This window comes from Taeniopygia guttata, chromosome 2 (assembly GCF_048771995.1).
Source record: "Taeniopygia guttata chromosome 2, bTaeGut7.mat, whole genome shotgun sequence".
Classification (NCBI taxonomy): domain Eukaryota; kingdom Metazoa; phylum Chordata; class Aves; order Passeriformes; family Estrildidae; genus Taeniopygia; species Taeniopygia guttata.
The window spans coordinates 17578693-17594576 of record NC_133026.1 but is presented as its reverse complement, the minus strand read 5'-3'; the positions used below and the strand labels follow the sequence as shown (position 1 = coordinate 17594576).

Sequence of the window (15884 nt, the reverse complement as noted above, 5' to 3'; positions counted from 1 at the left end):
AGCTAAGGAAGTGCCACCTTTGGAGGCTAAGTGAGCAGCCAGCCCAGGGAAGTGACACGGCACAAAAATAAGCTGGGTCTGGGCCTGGGCTCCACCTTAGCAGGAAACCCCAGCTTAGTGGAGAGAGAGGCTTAAACTGCAGGAAAAGAAGGAACAGCACAAGAGAATAAAGGAATTGCTTAAAACTGGCATTGCTGATAAAAGAAACTCCTTAAAACTGGCCTTATTAGGTTCTAACCATTCCTGAAATGACTGGCCTTTGACTTAGGCACAAGTCTTAGGCTTTTCAAAGTACTTTCCCCACAGCTTTAAATGTTCCACCTAAAATGTTTAATAAATCACAGTAGTATTTATTGAATATAAATAAGGTGCCCCCTTAACCTCTTTTTTTTTAGTTCAGTTTCCATGTGGTAAAGTTCATGTGAAAAACTGTAATAAACTGCAAAAATCCAGATCACCCTGTGACTCTAATTCACATTTTTCAGATCCTGGTTTTAGCCTAATGCCTTTATTGTGCAGATCCTCAAGTATCCTGCCAATTTACCATAAAACAGTTCAACAAAATGGCTCACCCGTATGGCTCTAAAGGCCTTCTCAAAATAGTTCCAGATTGGGAATAAATAATCAAAAAGTTTATTTGATAGAATCAGATAAATACTATATATAAAGCAACTTAATTACAAATCAAGAAACTCCAGCTGGCAGTTCAGTCCCCAAATGCTTAAAATTTGATTAGCAAGATACAGCTACAAGACACACAAAATGCTCTTTGTGAGCCAAAGTTAATATCTGTCATTTTTAATCTGCAGATTTAAATAGACACTGAACATGTGATGGGTCTTGTCCTTTAAAAAGCCACTAACATTTCAGCAAGTTTAGAGAAGCTCCAAGATTAATCTACCCAGATGCCATGAACAAAAGGCTGCTTCAACTGCTTACAGAATGAAGTTAAAGTATGACCTTTTATAGGACCACCAAACATCCTTCCCAATGCTGTCACTTATCTTTTACTGAAGACACATACATTTCCTAAAGAGGCAAGAAAAATAAAAATAATACAGCTTCCATGGCACATCTCATTTATCACACCTCAGCTTCCTTTATAAAATACTCTTCAAAAAAATGTTAGTGGCCTTCTGCTAGTTTGCTTAACACTCAAGTGCTGCTTTATGCCTTGCCCATACTTGAACATGCAAATCAAGAGGTCAAGTAGATAAAGTTACTCCCATTCAGTATGTAACACAGAAATCCTGTAATACACTTCCCACTTCTGAGTAAGAGGGGAAACTTGCCACAATTTAGGGAGACCAGAGACTGCAATCTTCCCTGACACCTGACTTCTGACCTGCCTGTCAGCTACACCAGGACATTAAGGGCACTCACTTGACATTTCCACAGCTATTTTATCAATCAATTCAGAAAGCTAATTGCACATTAAACTTGGCTCTTTGTCCTACTTGCAGAAGGAGGCTGTATTAAACAGTCATTCTTACTTCCTAAAAAAGCTAAACCACCGCACTAAAAATCAATTTAAGGGCAAAAAATCAGGATAAAAGGTCCAAAATGTTGATTACATTTGCAGGTTCATCCCACAATTCAACACTATCCAAACAGAACTCTCAAGCCCTGGTAGATAAATATATGTTCTTCACTTCTCTTTGATCTTCTACATATTTAGATACAAACCAAATCTTTTTTAATCAGTAACACAGAAATTAACTTCCTTGAATACATAAACTCAGTGTACATTTATATTTAGGAGTTTGAAACTCAAGCAAAGCTAAGCAGTATTTTTTGACACTAGAAGCTAAAAGTACCTTTTCAGACCAGCTGAGGGGAATAAATCTTCAAAATATGCACTCAATCATCATAGAAATAAATCTCAAGTAAAATGCATTATCTAATAACTCACCTCGTGTCTCAAAATTTAACATTCACTACACTGTGATTTAATTATGCCTAAATTTCCATGTGGTCCTGTCTGCACCTAATTATCAGGCAAAAGCAAGATGCTGCCTAGAAATGAGAGACTAAACTGCCCTCCTCCTAAACACCACAATCTAGAAGAGAATATCACAGCCAAGAGATTTACACGAAGTTCTCCAGCTCTGCACTACATTCTGTCAGTATTTAAGATTTTGGTTTCTAATACTGAAAAGATCAATTTTTTGCAGCATGCCAGCAATTCCTGACAAAGTGATACAACAAAACAGTAAAAGCAGACCTCTTTTGCAGACCCAAAAGCAGTTTGTAAGACTTACAATCCTTATATAAAAGGCTTTGTAAGACATAAAAGTCTGTGCTTTTCCAGTGCTCATTACTGCATATGAATTTTGCCTCCTTCCTCCTTCTCCATACTTTTGTAAACAAAACATACTTTGTAATTGAGCATTACATGGCAGGCTACCAGCAAATACAACAATTTCTCCCAAATCTTCAACTGCAAATGAAAAATAAGATATCATGCACACACAAAGAACAGACAAAGTGTGAGGTGCCACTAACACATTCACATATGCAAGGAAACAGAACAGATGAAAAGCACAACTTCTGTAAAAAGAAATTAATTTGTACTTGATTCCCCCTTAAATGCAGCTATAAAGAGAGATGTAGTCTTGCAACAGGGCAATGAAAAGAAAAAAGCAAATAAAGTTGGTAAGTACCCAACTCAGCTAGTTGGATACTGAAAAGTCCATCAAGTTGACATTTCCTGTATCACTTTTGTAAACACATGAAAATTTCCAGCATGAGTAAATGGTCATCAGTCAGTATAAATTCAAAGGCAAGTTTTTGCCCAGGCAGTAGTGTAGTTTTGTTAACAGAACAACTAAAATACTGATTGCAGTGCAATGACTCCCTTCAGTGATGTTATCCAAATGAAAATATAACTTTAGAGTAAGCAAACTGGTGTCTGAACTGAATTCAGAGATTCAGCCTCATCAGAAGTAAGGAAAGAAAAATAAATCCCCAAGTACATAGAAGGCTCAAGACAAAAACTCATCAGCTTAAACAAGGATAGTAAGGAATCAGGAGAGTCTTAATAATAAGGTCCTTAGTCTAGACAACCAAAGTTAAGAAAAAGCAGCCTGAAGAAGCATTAGCACCTGTAAATCAAATGCAAGACAAATACAGAAAACCTAGGTATTGCAACAAGGTTTTTCTGAGCCAGTATGTTTTTCATAATTCTATGCAAATCTTTTAATTAATCAGAGACTACATGTCACTTGCAATAAGCACAGAGATCACAGTAAGATCTAGAAACTAAAATTAGTGCCTCGTTCAAATTTTGTTCAAATGACTGCAAAATAAAGACTTTCTTCATAGCTCATACCATGGAATCATTAGTGATCAAACCTTTATCTTGCCTGGATCCATGAGCTGAGACTTCAAGCCAATAATGTCTTCACAGTCTGACAGGAGAAAACAAGTCTCCCATTGCAAAGTTCCAAGGAAGCTTTCCTGACAAATGTTTAAGAAGCCAGAAGTGGCAGAGGGGAATATGTCGCACTAGCAACTATCATATTTACAAAATAATAGAATTCAAACATGCTTTCCCTGATAAAAGGAAACATTTTAAAAAATACTGCTACTTTTAAACATAACAGTAGAAATAAGACCAGGTAACATTTAAAACTGACTTACATTTGGGGGGGGTGATATTCAGCAAAGCTTCTCCTAACTGCCCCAAATTTGACATAGAAATTACCTAGGTGCCAATTCTAGCTTAATCCCCTAAAAATCTAGTTTGAAATACAGCTGCTACAAGGAACATAACCAGTATTGTATCAAATGCAGTAACTATGACTTAGTTTTTAAACTACTCTCTGCAGACCAGACAGTATTACAGTACTACTCTGTGATTCACATGGAAAACAAAATGACATGGCATAAGTTATGCTATCTAATCTACCAACACACTACAGCCTAGCAACAAGCACTTAGTCTCTCTGAAGTCATTAACCTTTTGATATAAAATACAGATTAAAACATCTGAGTCACAAAGACTACAAAAAGAACAACCTTTGCATCCTGAATAGGAAAGGATAAAAAAACCTCATGCCAAAGTGCTATTGCTGACAGTTCTTTCTATCGACCTGCAGAACACAAACCAGCAAGTGCTGGAACACAGTATAGTACATACTTTCTTACAAAGTCTCTCCAACTATCCACTGATTAAAAACATGTCATTGCTCCTCTTCCTCAAGGTGAAAAAAAAAAATTCTGCTGCTCAGGACAGCTGAACTGTGCTTGGAAATCCTCATAATACAACAATTCAATAAAGTCTACAGAGAACATGTTTAGAACATTTTTACCCCCAGCCCTATCATCAGAAGACAGCAAAAGGATGACTTTCACTTTTACATTTAAGAAATCAGCCTCATGAAACACCTCAGATTAATCAATTAAGACAGGCTGTTACACACATCTGTCTCTGACTCAAGGAGGAGGAACATTCCTCTTGAGCATGAAGATCTGCAAGTATGCCTTTGGGTATCCAAGGCATTTGAGCGCCACTGTTTCAGCAAGGCTGAGCAGCACTGATTCTTGGGATGCCTTTCAGGCAAAGGGAGGGGAACAGACACAGCACAGCAAATGCTTCCAATTGATTACTCAATCAAAAACCTGTTAATCATTTCCCAAACTACTCAAAAAAGGTTGCTGAAAGTACAGCAGAACTTACATTTATTAACTGATATTGCATTTAATTAAATATAAATCACAAACCTGTCAGGACTACATCTAACTGAAGAAGGCCCACTGAGGAATCCCTCTAACTGAGGGATCATTCTCCATATTATAATCTACAAACTGAATTTCATACATAGTAAGCATTTCTCCACTAGCAATCCACTCTGGAAAAGGAGCCCAAAGGTCTCAGCCCAGTCCCAACAGAGCTTATTTCACTCACTATCAACCTCAAAGTAACTCAACTGAAAAACACCAGCCGAAATACAGTGCCAGGGATGAGCCTCTGAAAGAATGTGATAAGTAAATTAGTTCTGTTGAGTCACTTAGTAGAGAAACACTTGGCATTCAACTCTCTAACACAGGAAAAATACATTCTTATTTCTCAAAGCACCTCTGGCATTTTGATTAGACAACTCCAAAATGGTATTTCTTCTTATGCTTATTTTTCTGTTAAACCATTTGACTAATACAGCCTCAACCCTATCTACATGCAAAGGTAGAGGAGAATATGAGAAAATAATTTGGCAATGTTATGGAAAATATGTAACACAGTTTCAGCTTAGTTACAAACTCTCCAAAACTGTGTTTTCTCATTGCATTATTTGCCATTACTATGACTTCATTCAATTCTCTCAAATGAAACCTTTTAAAGTTTAAAATTTAATCTATGATTAGTCTAGAGGATTTACTGTAGTCATTAGATAAGAATAGGGAAATACAATTTTTATCTGGAGTGGTGAATCTATGGACCCTCCCTTAAATCCTTGGGAATTACACTTCATGTTTTTATTCAAAGTCAAAGATGATCTGAACTCAACAGAAACCACTGATCTACATTATACATGTGACAAGCTGGAAAATTAATCCATTAGACATTCTGGATGTACTATAAGGGAACAAGGAATCATCAGGCTCTAGTCTCAGTGGAAAACTGAATGAGCCCTCTTTTAGCATTCTCAACAATTAGGTGTTAAAAAAATTAACTTGGATCAAAAATCCACAAGAAAGGGAAATTACTGTCCCCCTATCCTGAAGCATTACTCTTACACACCTCTTGTCTTTTACTCCTAATTCTACCATCATATACCCTGGACCCTAACACCCCAGCCATCTATGACCTTTCCACATATTTGCTTTCACATTCATCCTCTTGTTCTGATCTACCTTGTTCCCATCATCACAGGCACAATATGTTTATTTCATAACAGACTGAGCCGACAGACCATGATGTTAAAAAACATGGGATTAAATTAAATCCTGGGAGAACACAAACACATTACAGAAATCAACAGTCTGTTAAAAGAAATGAAATATTAAAAACTCCAGGCCTTATGTAAGCAGTAGTAATGCAGGAAAAAAACCTTTTCCTGCATTTTTTCCACCCTTCTCTCAAAGGCTGTACCCTACCAAAGCAGACTTGCACAGAGCTGAAGAAGGCCAGGTAGTAAATTGCAATTATTTAGCGTAAACAATTGAAGGGTAGAAACTTTTGTACATATTTAGGCACATTAAAAAAAAAAAAAAAAAAAAAATCCTGGTGATAAAGTTTAAGGTTCTAGACTTCCCAGTGAAAACATGCCTAAGGTCTTATTAACAAGTACACACTGGGTCTCCACAGAGTAATACACTGAATAATACACCTAAGTTGATTTTAATTTTTATGGGAAAAAGAGCTCCTAGTTGCCACAGGTACTTCTACATAGAAATACAGGTAAAAGTAAAAAGCACAAAAATCAAGAACATCATACTATTAAAAAAAAAAAAAAGATACAGGATTATAATGATATTGGATTCCCAGGTACTGTGTTAGACACAAAATAGCTTAGTTCTATGGAAGGATAAAATTTCTTTCAGTCTATTTCTTTATGCTTTCCACTGTTCACTTTAGTCACTAACACCAAACCAGAACTTTTTTTAAAAAAGCATGTTTTAGGACAATTTACAAGAAAGTACTTTCATATGTACAATTTAAGTAATGTTTGAAGGACAACAAGATACAGAATCATATTAAATCACAATCAAATCAAACAGCATGAACTTCTCCTCCAGCTCGACTCATTAGTTCTTGACAGATCTAATGAGGTGCAAGTTTTTAATAAGAATGCTAGGTTATTAGTAGGTATAGGTATTTTTAAGTCTGGCTCCAAATATTCCTAATATGCTCTCTGGGAATATTTCTATCTGTGAGATACCACTTAAATAAATGAGTATTGAAACAGGGCAACTCCAAAAAATAGGAAGAATGGAAAACTGAGAGCAAGACATCCTCAAAACACACAAAATAAATACTCCAAGTATTTCTGGGAGTAACAAGTCCAAGATATATGCAATATATATTGGTCAGTATAACAGAGATTCTCTGGAAAACAGCAGAAGCTGATAAAAGTTTCCAATCTGCGGCCAATGAATTCACTGTGGAAAACCTGTATCTTTTGATAAAATGCACCTTGTTTCAATGACTTGGCTTAAGATCAACAACCTGGAGCAGTGAAAGTAGGAAAAGAATTGAAAATCTTAAAATAAGAACTACAAAATATTTACTCTAAATCTGTTGTGAAGACCTTCCAGCAGATAACAGGGTGCTAAAATCTCCTGCAAGAAGCAGCACTTGCTTTCTCCACCTCTTGTCTGAAGAAAGCCTTGGCTACTTCTTCCATGAGAGGGCAGCAGCAGACACCCACCAAAACACTGCCCAAAAATCCTGGCCACAGGCTCTAAGCCAGCTCCTCATCCATCCCTAGCCACAGCTCCATGCATCCCTGCTGTTCTCACAACTGGACCTCAAAGACAACTCAACCCTTATGGTCTCCCAATCTGTTCTCCATTCATCCACTGCAGCACCCTGGCCCTCTGCTGTGGGATATCCCACTGCCCCTCTGTGCGAGTGTGCAGGGGCTTCAGCGAGCTCCTGGAAAAGGCACGAGAGCTCCTTGCTTGTTCATGTGCATACAGCTGAGGTGGTCCCTTTCTGTTCCTGCTGAGAACATGCCTGAGACGTGAGGTGTCTCCTTGTCACAGCATCCTAACTCCTTTGCCTGACAATCCAATCTTGCTTTTAGGTCATCATCTCCCTCCGGTGTTATTCCTAGTTAAGAGCTCTCCTGGACAAATTAGCATTACCTTCCATTATAAACGCTTTGAAACTTTACTACTTACCAAAAGGAAGACTAATGCAAGCCAGGAGCTTGATCTAACTATACACTAAAATTCTAAACCAGAACCTAAAAAATATAAAAATATTTCTTTCACTGTTAGAATACATCAAACAGGGTACATGCTTTTATCTTCTGCCCTCTAGACTTAATTATGTGCTTTGATCCTTTGGAAAAATATTTAAGTGGTCTCAATGAAAAGCAATAGCAATAGAGATGCTTTTATCCACACTCACCTAATCAAACATATAAAGGCTGAATTTGATACGAAACCCTCATTTTTAACAGGTAAGCTTAATCTATGACAAGGGCAAAGCATAAAGGGCAGCTAATTATAAATTTTCACTGAAAACTGACACCAAAAAAGACATTTCTGCACTAGCACACACTGCTTAACAAAAACGAAATGCTTGGATCCCTTTAACTTAGTCTTTCAGGGAGAAAAGATCAAGCGAATTAAGCGAATTACCGCGTACAAACTTAAAAAGAAAAGTGTTTTTCAATAGGTGTTTTCAGTTCGTTTCGGCAGGGTTTTCCCAACTGGCCTGCACCGCACGGACCCGCCACCAGGCGGCGCCAGCGGCCGGCCCGGAGCGCGCGTTCCCGGCGCAGCGGCTCCCCAGGAACCCGGGATACCCCTGCGGCAACTCCCGCCCAACAAACATCACTTCTGACAACATAAGAAATGACACGCGCGTTTTTCCTCATTTTCTCCGCACAAGCTGCCTACTCCCCTTATATGGGAACAGGCAACCTGCAGCAATGTAAATAAAGAGTTTCATCCACCCTATACCCCCAAAGGTCATGTCAAATGCTGGAGTAAAGTGTCTAACACATTTCGTCCCATTTTGCTGTTTTTAAAGGTTTAATACACAAAATTGGCAGGTTAATTTTTACTGACATCTACATCCTCCGCCTCATAGTAGTTTCTTCTCTTTCCAGGGGGACAAGTCCAACCTTCTTAATGAGAATGCTGTTAACTTTCAGGGCATTTGTGCTCTCTAATCTGTATTTCAAGGCATACAACATACCAAGGTGCTATAAATAAGCAATAGTTGAGCTATGATTCACGGGTTTAGAAGCTACATAAAAATTTCCAGAAAGTAATCTTGTTTTCACCTTTACAGGTCTCATGGTGAACCAAGTATTGGTTCACTGCTGTTTCCCTACTGAAAAATAGCTCTCAGACAACATTTTAGATAAACAGACCTAAAACATTACATCTTTAGCTGCCTGAGCTCTCCCTGTAAGAACAAGAACACCACTGAACTTTTTTCGCTAGAGCACAAGTGGCATGTTCCACACTGGGTTGGCAAAAAAGATCAACTCCCTTCCCTTCCTACAAGAATCGGCCTTTTTCTAAGTCAAAACAGATAAAGGATGCTTCAAATTTGGGGAGTGATAAGAAGTAGGAAGAGATTAACTTCTCACTGTTTAAGACGCAGGTGATGACAGCTGAGTAAAACTAGGAGGAGGAAATGGATGAATCCATCTGATTCCAAAAGAAAAGTAAGAAAGTTCAGATAAATTCATACTTCCCATAATGCTTTTAATATATCACAGCTACACAAACTAAACAGAAACAGGAATTCAGATATACTCTTTGTCTTCCAGCTGAAGGAGCTACTTAAAGGTACACTGAGAGCAGGTCCCATGCTTTGCTACAATTGAGAACCCATCACCAGAAGCAGCTCTCAGCCCACGCTGTCCCCAGGCAGCTGCACTGCCGTGGCAGGCAGGCAGAGCACCGGGGAGCCCTGCACAGGGCACTCAATGCACAAAATCCCACTGGCCCCTGCACCTCACCATCATGACACACTGGGGAAACAGAAAGTGGGAATGGGTTCCCAAGCTGGAAACCATCTTTCTTAAATCAACATGTTTTTCACTCTTTTAAAAGAACAGTAAGGTATCAGCAAAAAGGAAGCACGGATGCCAAAGAGAAACTTCAATTAACTGGAATGGAGAATTTCTAAAAATAAGTTCATGAGTGAATTAAGAAAGAAAGCAGACAAAGGCAATGTAAGAGGGAGAAAGTTATGAAAATTGAGGGGAACTGACTGGCATCACCTAGAATTAAGTGACTGATCAATGAGCCTGATGCTCACACTGAAGTGATTTTCAGTTTCAAGCTCTTAGGTAGCAATTCAGGTCTATTACACAGCTGAAGCATTCAATATATTGGATCTATAAGAGAGTAAAAACAAGACATACCTTGTCTATTCCCATTCTCTTCATCCTAAAGAGGAAGAAAGAGTGCATATTAAAAATTCAATAAATGGAAATATATGCATAGGCAGCTCTAAGATACAAAGACTTGAAGTGAACTGGTAAAGGTTAAGTCTGTATTTTGGTACCTCCTACTTTCTCCACAACTATTCAACTTACAGAATTATGACTTTTATTCTGAGAATGTAGAGTAATAGCTAATTTAAAAGCAACAGCTAATCACAATCCTATGAAACATTCCCACAGAAATAACATGAACAGGATTATGTGAAAACAAATGTACTAAACCCCATGAAATACTACCATGAAGCTTCACACTGCACTGTGTGTTCTTGCAAGCATGTTTCACCCTGAAAGCCAGGCAGGGAAGGTTACACTTTAATCACCTAACCATTCAAAGCTACATATACAAGAGATATAAAGTATTTTGTAAGCAATGTCTGAATCTGCTTCTGGAAATTTGAACCAAGCTTGTGTTGCCTTCAGTACTACTACTACTACTACTACTACTAGGGGAAAATATGTACCTCAAACACTATTTAGTAACAACCTTGAAGAATCTTCTGCTCACTGATCCCAGAAAAACACACAAAATTGGGGAAAATGGCATGTTTAAACTAAAAAAAAAATAAATAACATCCCTTATGTTACTTTCTTGTCAGCATTCTGGTATGAAGATCACTGTTAACCTTGTCTACAAAGTTCTATCATTTAAGAAGCAAAATTATCTAACTAGGAAAATACCTGTTTGCTTTCTAAACTTCATAGAGTAATAAATACTTAATCAAATACAATTTCCAAGACTAACAGGTAGTATTTGAAAAATATTTCTAACTACATAGCTAATCAGAACAGATTTGTCCTGAAGGAAGGAGCAAGGAAATGACCATAGAAATAATTTCTACCTGGATATTTCCTCCTACTTTTAGATGGTCTAACTCAAAATTTCTAGTTATTTTGTATTTAAAGCAAAATCGCAATGTTTTTCAAATTATATAAGCTCAAAGCAACTACACACTGACCTGAGCAATCCATTCAAGTGAGAAAGACTTGAGGAAAGAGAGGAAATAAGACCCAGATATGAACACTGTTTAATGGTGAGGATGAAACAAATCTGTCCTAGCAGAAATCGATTTCTTACAAGGCATACAGAAGTTCTGCTGGAGCTTTCAAAGATATTACAGGAAGATAACTTTAAGGAACAAAAAGGAATAAAATAATTCCCCCAAAAGCCAAAACACAGAGTTAACAAAAATCTAGCATATATTCTACTTTTAAAAAATCATTATAATTGTCACTGATGTCCAAACAGTGTAGCTGTAAGTTGGACAGTCCTGTCTGCTCTATACTTTGGTAAAAGTGGCACACTAGAAGATAAATACCATGACTGCTTACTCTTGGAGCCCTGTAACAGTCAGCTGGTTTTGAACTACAACCAGCAGCCCAGAATTAGACACAGGTAACTTCTGTACATTTGTAACATATGTACAAATGTATATATGTTACTTCTGTAAATACCTATCAAGTGAAAAAATATCTTTAGGACATGAAATATTAGAATCCATAATCTGAAAAATCTGGGTTACATGTAGGAGAGGCTACTTGGCTTGATGCTATATAGCAAACATTTTCGAAGAGAAAAAATGTAGAAATGCCATAATTTATGAAATACTGCAGTGGGTTTTTGTAAGTTTTGTCACTGTGCATGCAAAGTTCTGTTACCAAAGACAGCTGCAGAGTATTAGTTTTTCATGGTATCAAGCCAAAGAGATCAGGCTTTGAAAAATGGAATGAATGCTTTATAACACAAGTGTTTTGAAACCAGCTTTCCCTCCTACATCCACCCCTTCCACGTGGCAAGATGTCAGTATATGCTGCATCCATACCCGAAGAGAAGAATTTATCTTACTTGCTTCCCAGACAAATGAACTTGGGAGAACAAACATCACATGCAGAAACTGTGTTTCTAGTAAATCCTAATGAACACCTGATGTTAAAGGCATTATGCAACATTTGCTTTCTGCAATGTTAGCTTAAGAAATCTTCCACACATTCCGTAATCAATTTCTTAAGGAAAAGGAGGGACGGGAAGCAAGTACAATACATAAATGGGTTATTCCTGAATGTGCAGCTTTTCCCAGTTTGATGTGTCCCCATAGAAGCACAGTCAAGTACCTCTGCTAAAATGAAACGTGTCAAACCACATCCTCAGTTTCCAAGGTCATTTTTCACACAGGGCTGTCCCTCCCAAGAGACTGAGCAGACAAAACGTTTTTTCCATAACCTATCCCGGTGTTGATAAGTTTGTTAATTAAGGCAAATTACAGTGAGAAAGAGACCCTTGATTTGTACTTAAACAGTTGTTCTATGCAGGAACTATGAAAAGATAGTAGAACTTAGCAAAATACCCTGAATTTGACCTAGACCCCCCCACTACTACATACACATGGAGTGCTAGAAGAATTAGATATAAAAATGAAATATATATAATAAAGATATAAATAATCAAAATGCATCATACTAGCATTCCATTATAAAATATGCAGAGACACTTCCCTGAATTGATCATAACCAATCATTTTCACATGGGGAAAGAGTGTCACAAATAAAAAAAAATCACATGAAGTCCTGAAGCACTATTAGGAGTTTATATATGAAGACAAGAGTGTTTTGGGACTCAGAGCAGTCAGTCACGTCTTGGAGGCAGATCTGCCTAGATCTCCTTCCCAGCAGCAAATTCTTCAGGCAATAAAGAAAAAGGCTTTACAACTGAACGTTTTGTTAGACTAACAGCTAGATCACTGAACTTCTCAGAAATTAAAAGCTCATCACCTCAAATACATCTAATCAGAGAACAGATTATATATTTTATAAAGTAATACCCACTCTTCTCCACTCAAATACATCCCCTGGCATGCAGTTCTTTGCTTCCAAGGAAATTCACCTCAGAGGCTTTCCAAGCAGCAGCATCCTCCAGCATACAGAAAGCTTATCTTTCAATTCCCATGGAATATGTAGCTGTGGAATGATCTTTACCACACCCTGCAGGCTAAGAATATTATGCTCTATGTTCTAGAGATGCTACTGTTCCCCCTTGTGAAGAATCTTTTTCTCCTCTTCCCGCAGAATTCCACATGACTAACTAACAGCTTTTTCAAACATGCAAGACACAAGCAAAAGGAGCAGAACTTTGAATGGAGACATTTTCACCAGTATGATTGTAGATTCTGAATGGGAATCTACAGAAGGTAATAAAAAAATCAAAAACATATATATTCACAAGAATGTGGAAAGATTGTTCAAAAGCATTTTTAGATATTTTTCTTTCTTTTCACCACCTCTACTAGTTTATACTGATTCGTAGTAAAATTTAAGAGATCGTAGGGCAAGCTTTCCTTGAGGGGATGGGGTGGGCAGGGTGGAATTAACAAACAATAAAATTAAAGGTGCTAGAATGCTTTTTACCCTCAGGTAAACAACAGGGATTTCTGCACTGATCTAGAGGAAAAGCACCAGCATCCCACTGACAGTTGATATAACAAAGGGGCTGTGGCTCTGAGAAACAGGTCAAGGATTGGGTGACTCCAGCTGTTATGTTAAGGGCATCATCAACATCCAGCTGTAATCTCTGTCTTGTATCACCAGTGGCTGCATCCTCAGGTGTGAAGGAGGGACAAGGCTACTACAAGCTTAAAAACAGTCAGAAAACCAAATCATATTCATTGTTATTATACTCCCTTTGAGGAGTGCAAAATGAAACATCTGTGACTTCTGAAGCACTTAAAATTTTGATCAATGAGGAAAGAAAGGACTGATACTTGAGCTTCCAATCAATGACAGAGATTGTAATTAGCTGGTAACCTTATCTGATCAAAGATCCAACTCCACAGCTGAGAAATCAGATTTGCCTCATATTAGGATCAGGCTGACAATACATGAATTTCATTCTTTCGTACCATAACTCAGGTACATCGATTTCTACAAAAGCCACCTTATGAACACTCATAAGTAGTAAGATCTGTTCTTTTTTTTGCTTCACCTCACGGACACTAAAAGGAAGAGAAGAGAATATAACCCTTCAGGACAAGAGCTCTCTCCAAATGAACCTTACCATCTTTATATCTAACTGAATCCATGAATAAAGGTGTTCCAGTATCCAATCACCTCATTATTTCATTTTCAAAATCAGACAGAAATAGGAACGAATGAACCAGATTCTAACATGTCAGAGCAAAAACTGAAAAAAATTTAGAAGGCATGAAGATCTCTCTTGCAGAAAAATAGGGAGTTAAGAACTTCAACAAAAGTCTTGAGATTTACAGGTGCTGTGCTCACCACGAACTGCTTGGGTCTCTCAAATAATTGGATATGAACAGGAGAGGAAGGACTGATATTTCGTTTTTATAATGCCCTTCCCTTTTGCCTTTTGCATGTGGAAAACATATCGACCCTCTCAGAGACATCTAGTGATGGCTTTTTTCCAGAACATATCCAGTCACTTCTCAGTTAAGGACGCTAATCCTGCTTATGCTGTTTATTTTCACCCTCAGACCAAATGTCATTTGGTCTGCTCAAAGTTAAGGCTTCCCCACCCTCATTCCTCTGTTTCACACTGAATTCAGCCAGAAACTGCTATTACCTGCGCTCAATGACAAAAATGTTGGGATCACCTGATACTGCTAGCTTCACTTCCATGTAACTTCAGTCACTCCTTGTCAAGGAAAAAAATTTGGGCACTCAAGTGAAGGCTGAATAGCTGCAATAAACTGGAAAAATGTGCCAACTTTTTTCTGCAAAGCTTTTTCTATTTCAAAAGAAATCTTACAGCCACCAAGGGAAGGCAAAGACAGACAACTTTACTGAAAGACACCTGCAGAGACATATGAGTCAATTAACTTCATGCTCTTTCCAGAAGGCTTCAATACCCATTCCCCAGCTTGGTACGAATTTATTCTTCTGCCTAACTGGAAAAGCAAAACTGAGGTGTAGCATGGCTTATGAAAACTATTATACTTCATGCCTTTAAAATGAGCAAATATTATTTGAACTCACTAGGAAACACCCTCTCTCAAATTTCAAATTCTTCTCATTATTAAATGGACTTTTCCTCAACATCCCATATTACAGCAACTTTCAAAAGTTCCAGTCACAAAAGAGAACATGTACATGCTTTAAGAAAGGAAGACCAATTAGCTACTTAACATTCAGATATTCTTGTTTTACATTTAAAAAAAAACATAAAATACTTGAAGAAAGTTGTCTTTTAATGTAGGCCTGTATATATCTTGTTTATATTAGTCTCAACTGCATATACTCTTTTCAGCAGAAAAAATGTAACACCAAAACACAACCTGTCTTTCTAATGTATGCTGAATTTAGGATACTCAGTTAGAAACCAAGGCAAACATTCTTCCTCATGTCTTAATGTGATGGTGTGACAAACTTCATTTGGGGAGGAGAACAACAACAACAACAAAACCCAAATATCATACCCTTCAAGTCTACGCTTCAGAAGAGGTACAGACTAATTAATGACACTAGCTTTGGGTAAAGAGAATCTGTACAGAGAAATAATTACCTGTTCTGCAATAACCACTGTTCTTATCCATGATACAACTATTTTTAACTGACTGACCAAGTCAGTCAATTCCATTTTATTGAACAGATCAGCAAACAGCTATTAAACAATGCCATGACCCCACCCGCCTTACAAGGGATCTTTCATCTGTGTAAGACAAATTTATAAACACATTTACTTTCAAGTAAGTGGGACTTACTACCCTAAAAAGTACAAGGCTTTATATAAAGTGCTTC

At 37.6% G+C, this 15884-nt stretch overlaps 1 protein-coding gene across 7 annotated transcripts in view; it reads right to left on the bottom strand.

Moving 5' to 3' along the window:
• ARHGAP21 (Rho GTPase activating protein 21) overlaps positions 1–15884 on the bottom strand; it is a 112210-nt gene that overhangs the window by 49793 nt on the left and 46533 nt on the right. For 6 of the 7 annotated variants that reach the window (XM_030264514.4, XM_030264517.4, XM_072925450.1 and 3 more), the window contains one exon: positions 10056–10080. The exons of the other annotated variant lie outside the window; for it this stretch is intronic. In XM_030264514.4, coding sequence (XP_030120374.4) covers positions 10056–10080 — 25 coding nt within the window. The remainder of the gene's footprint in view (positions 1–10055; positions 10081–15884) is intronic. 7 annotated transcript variants of the gene reach the window in all.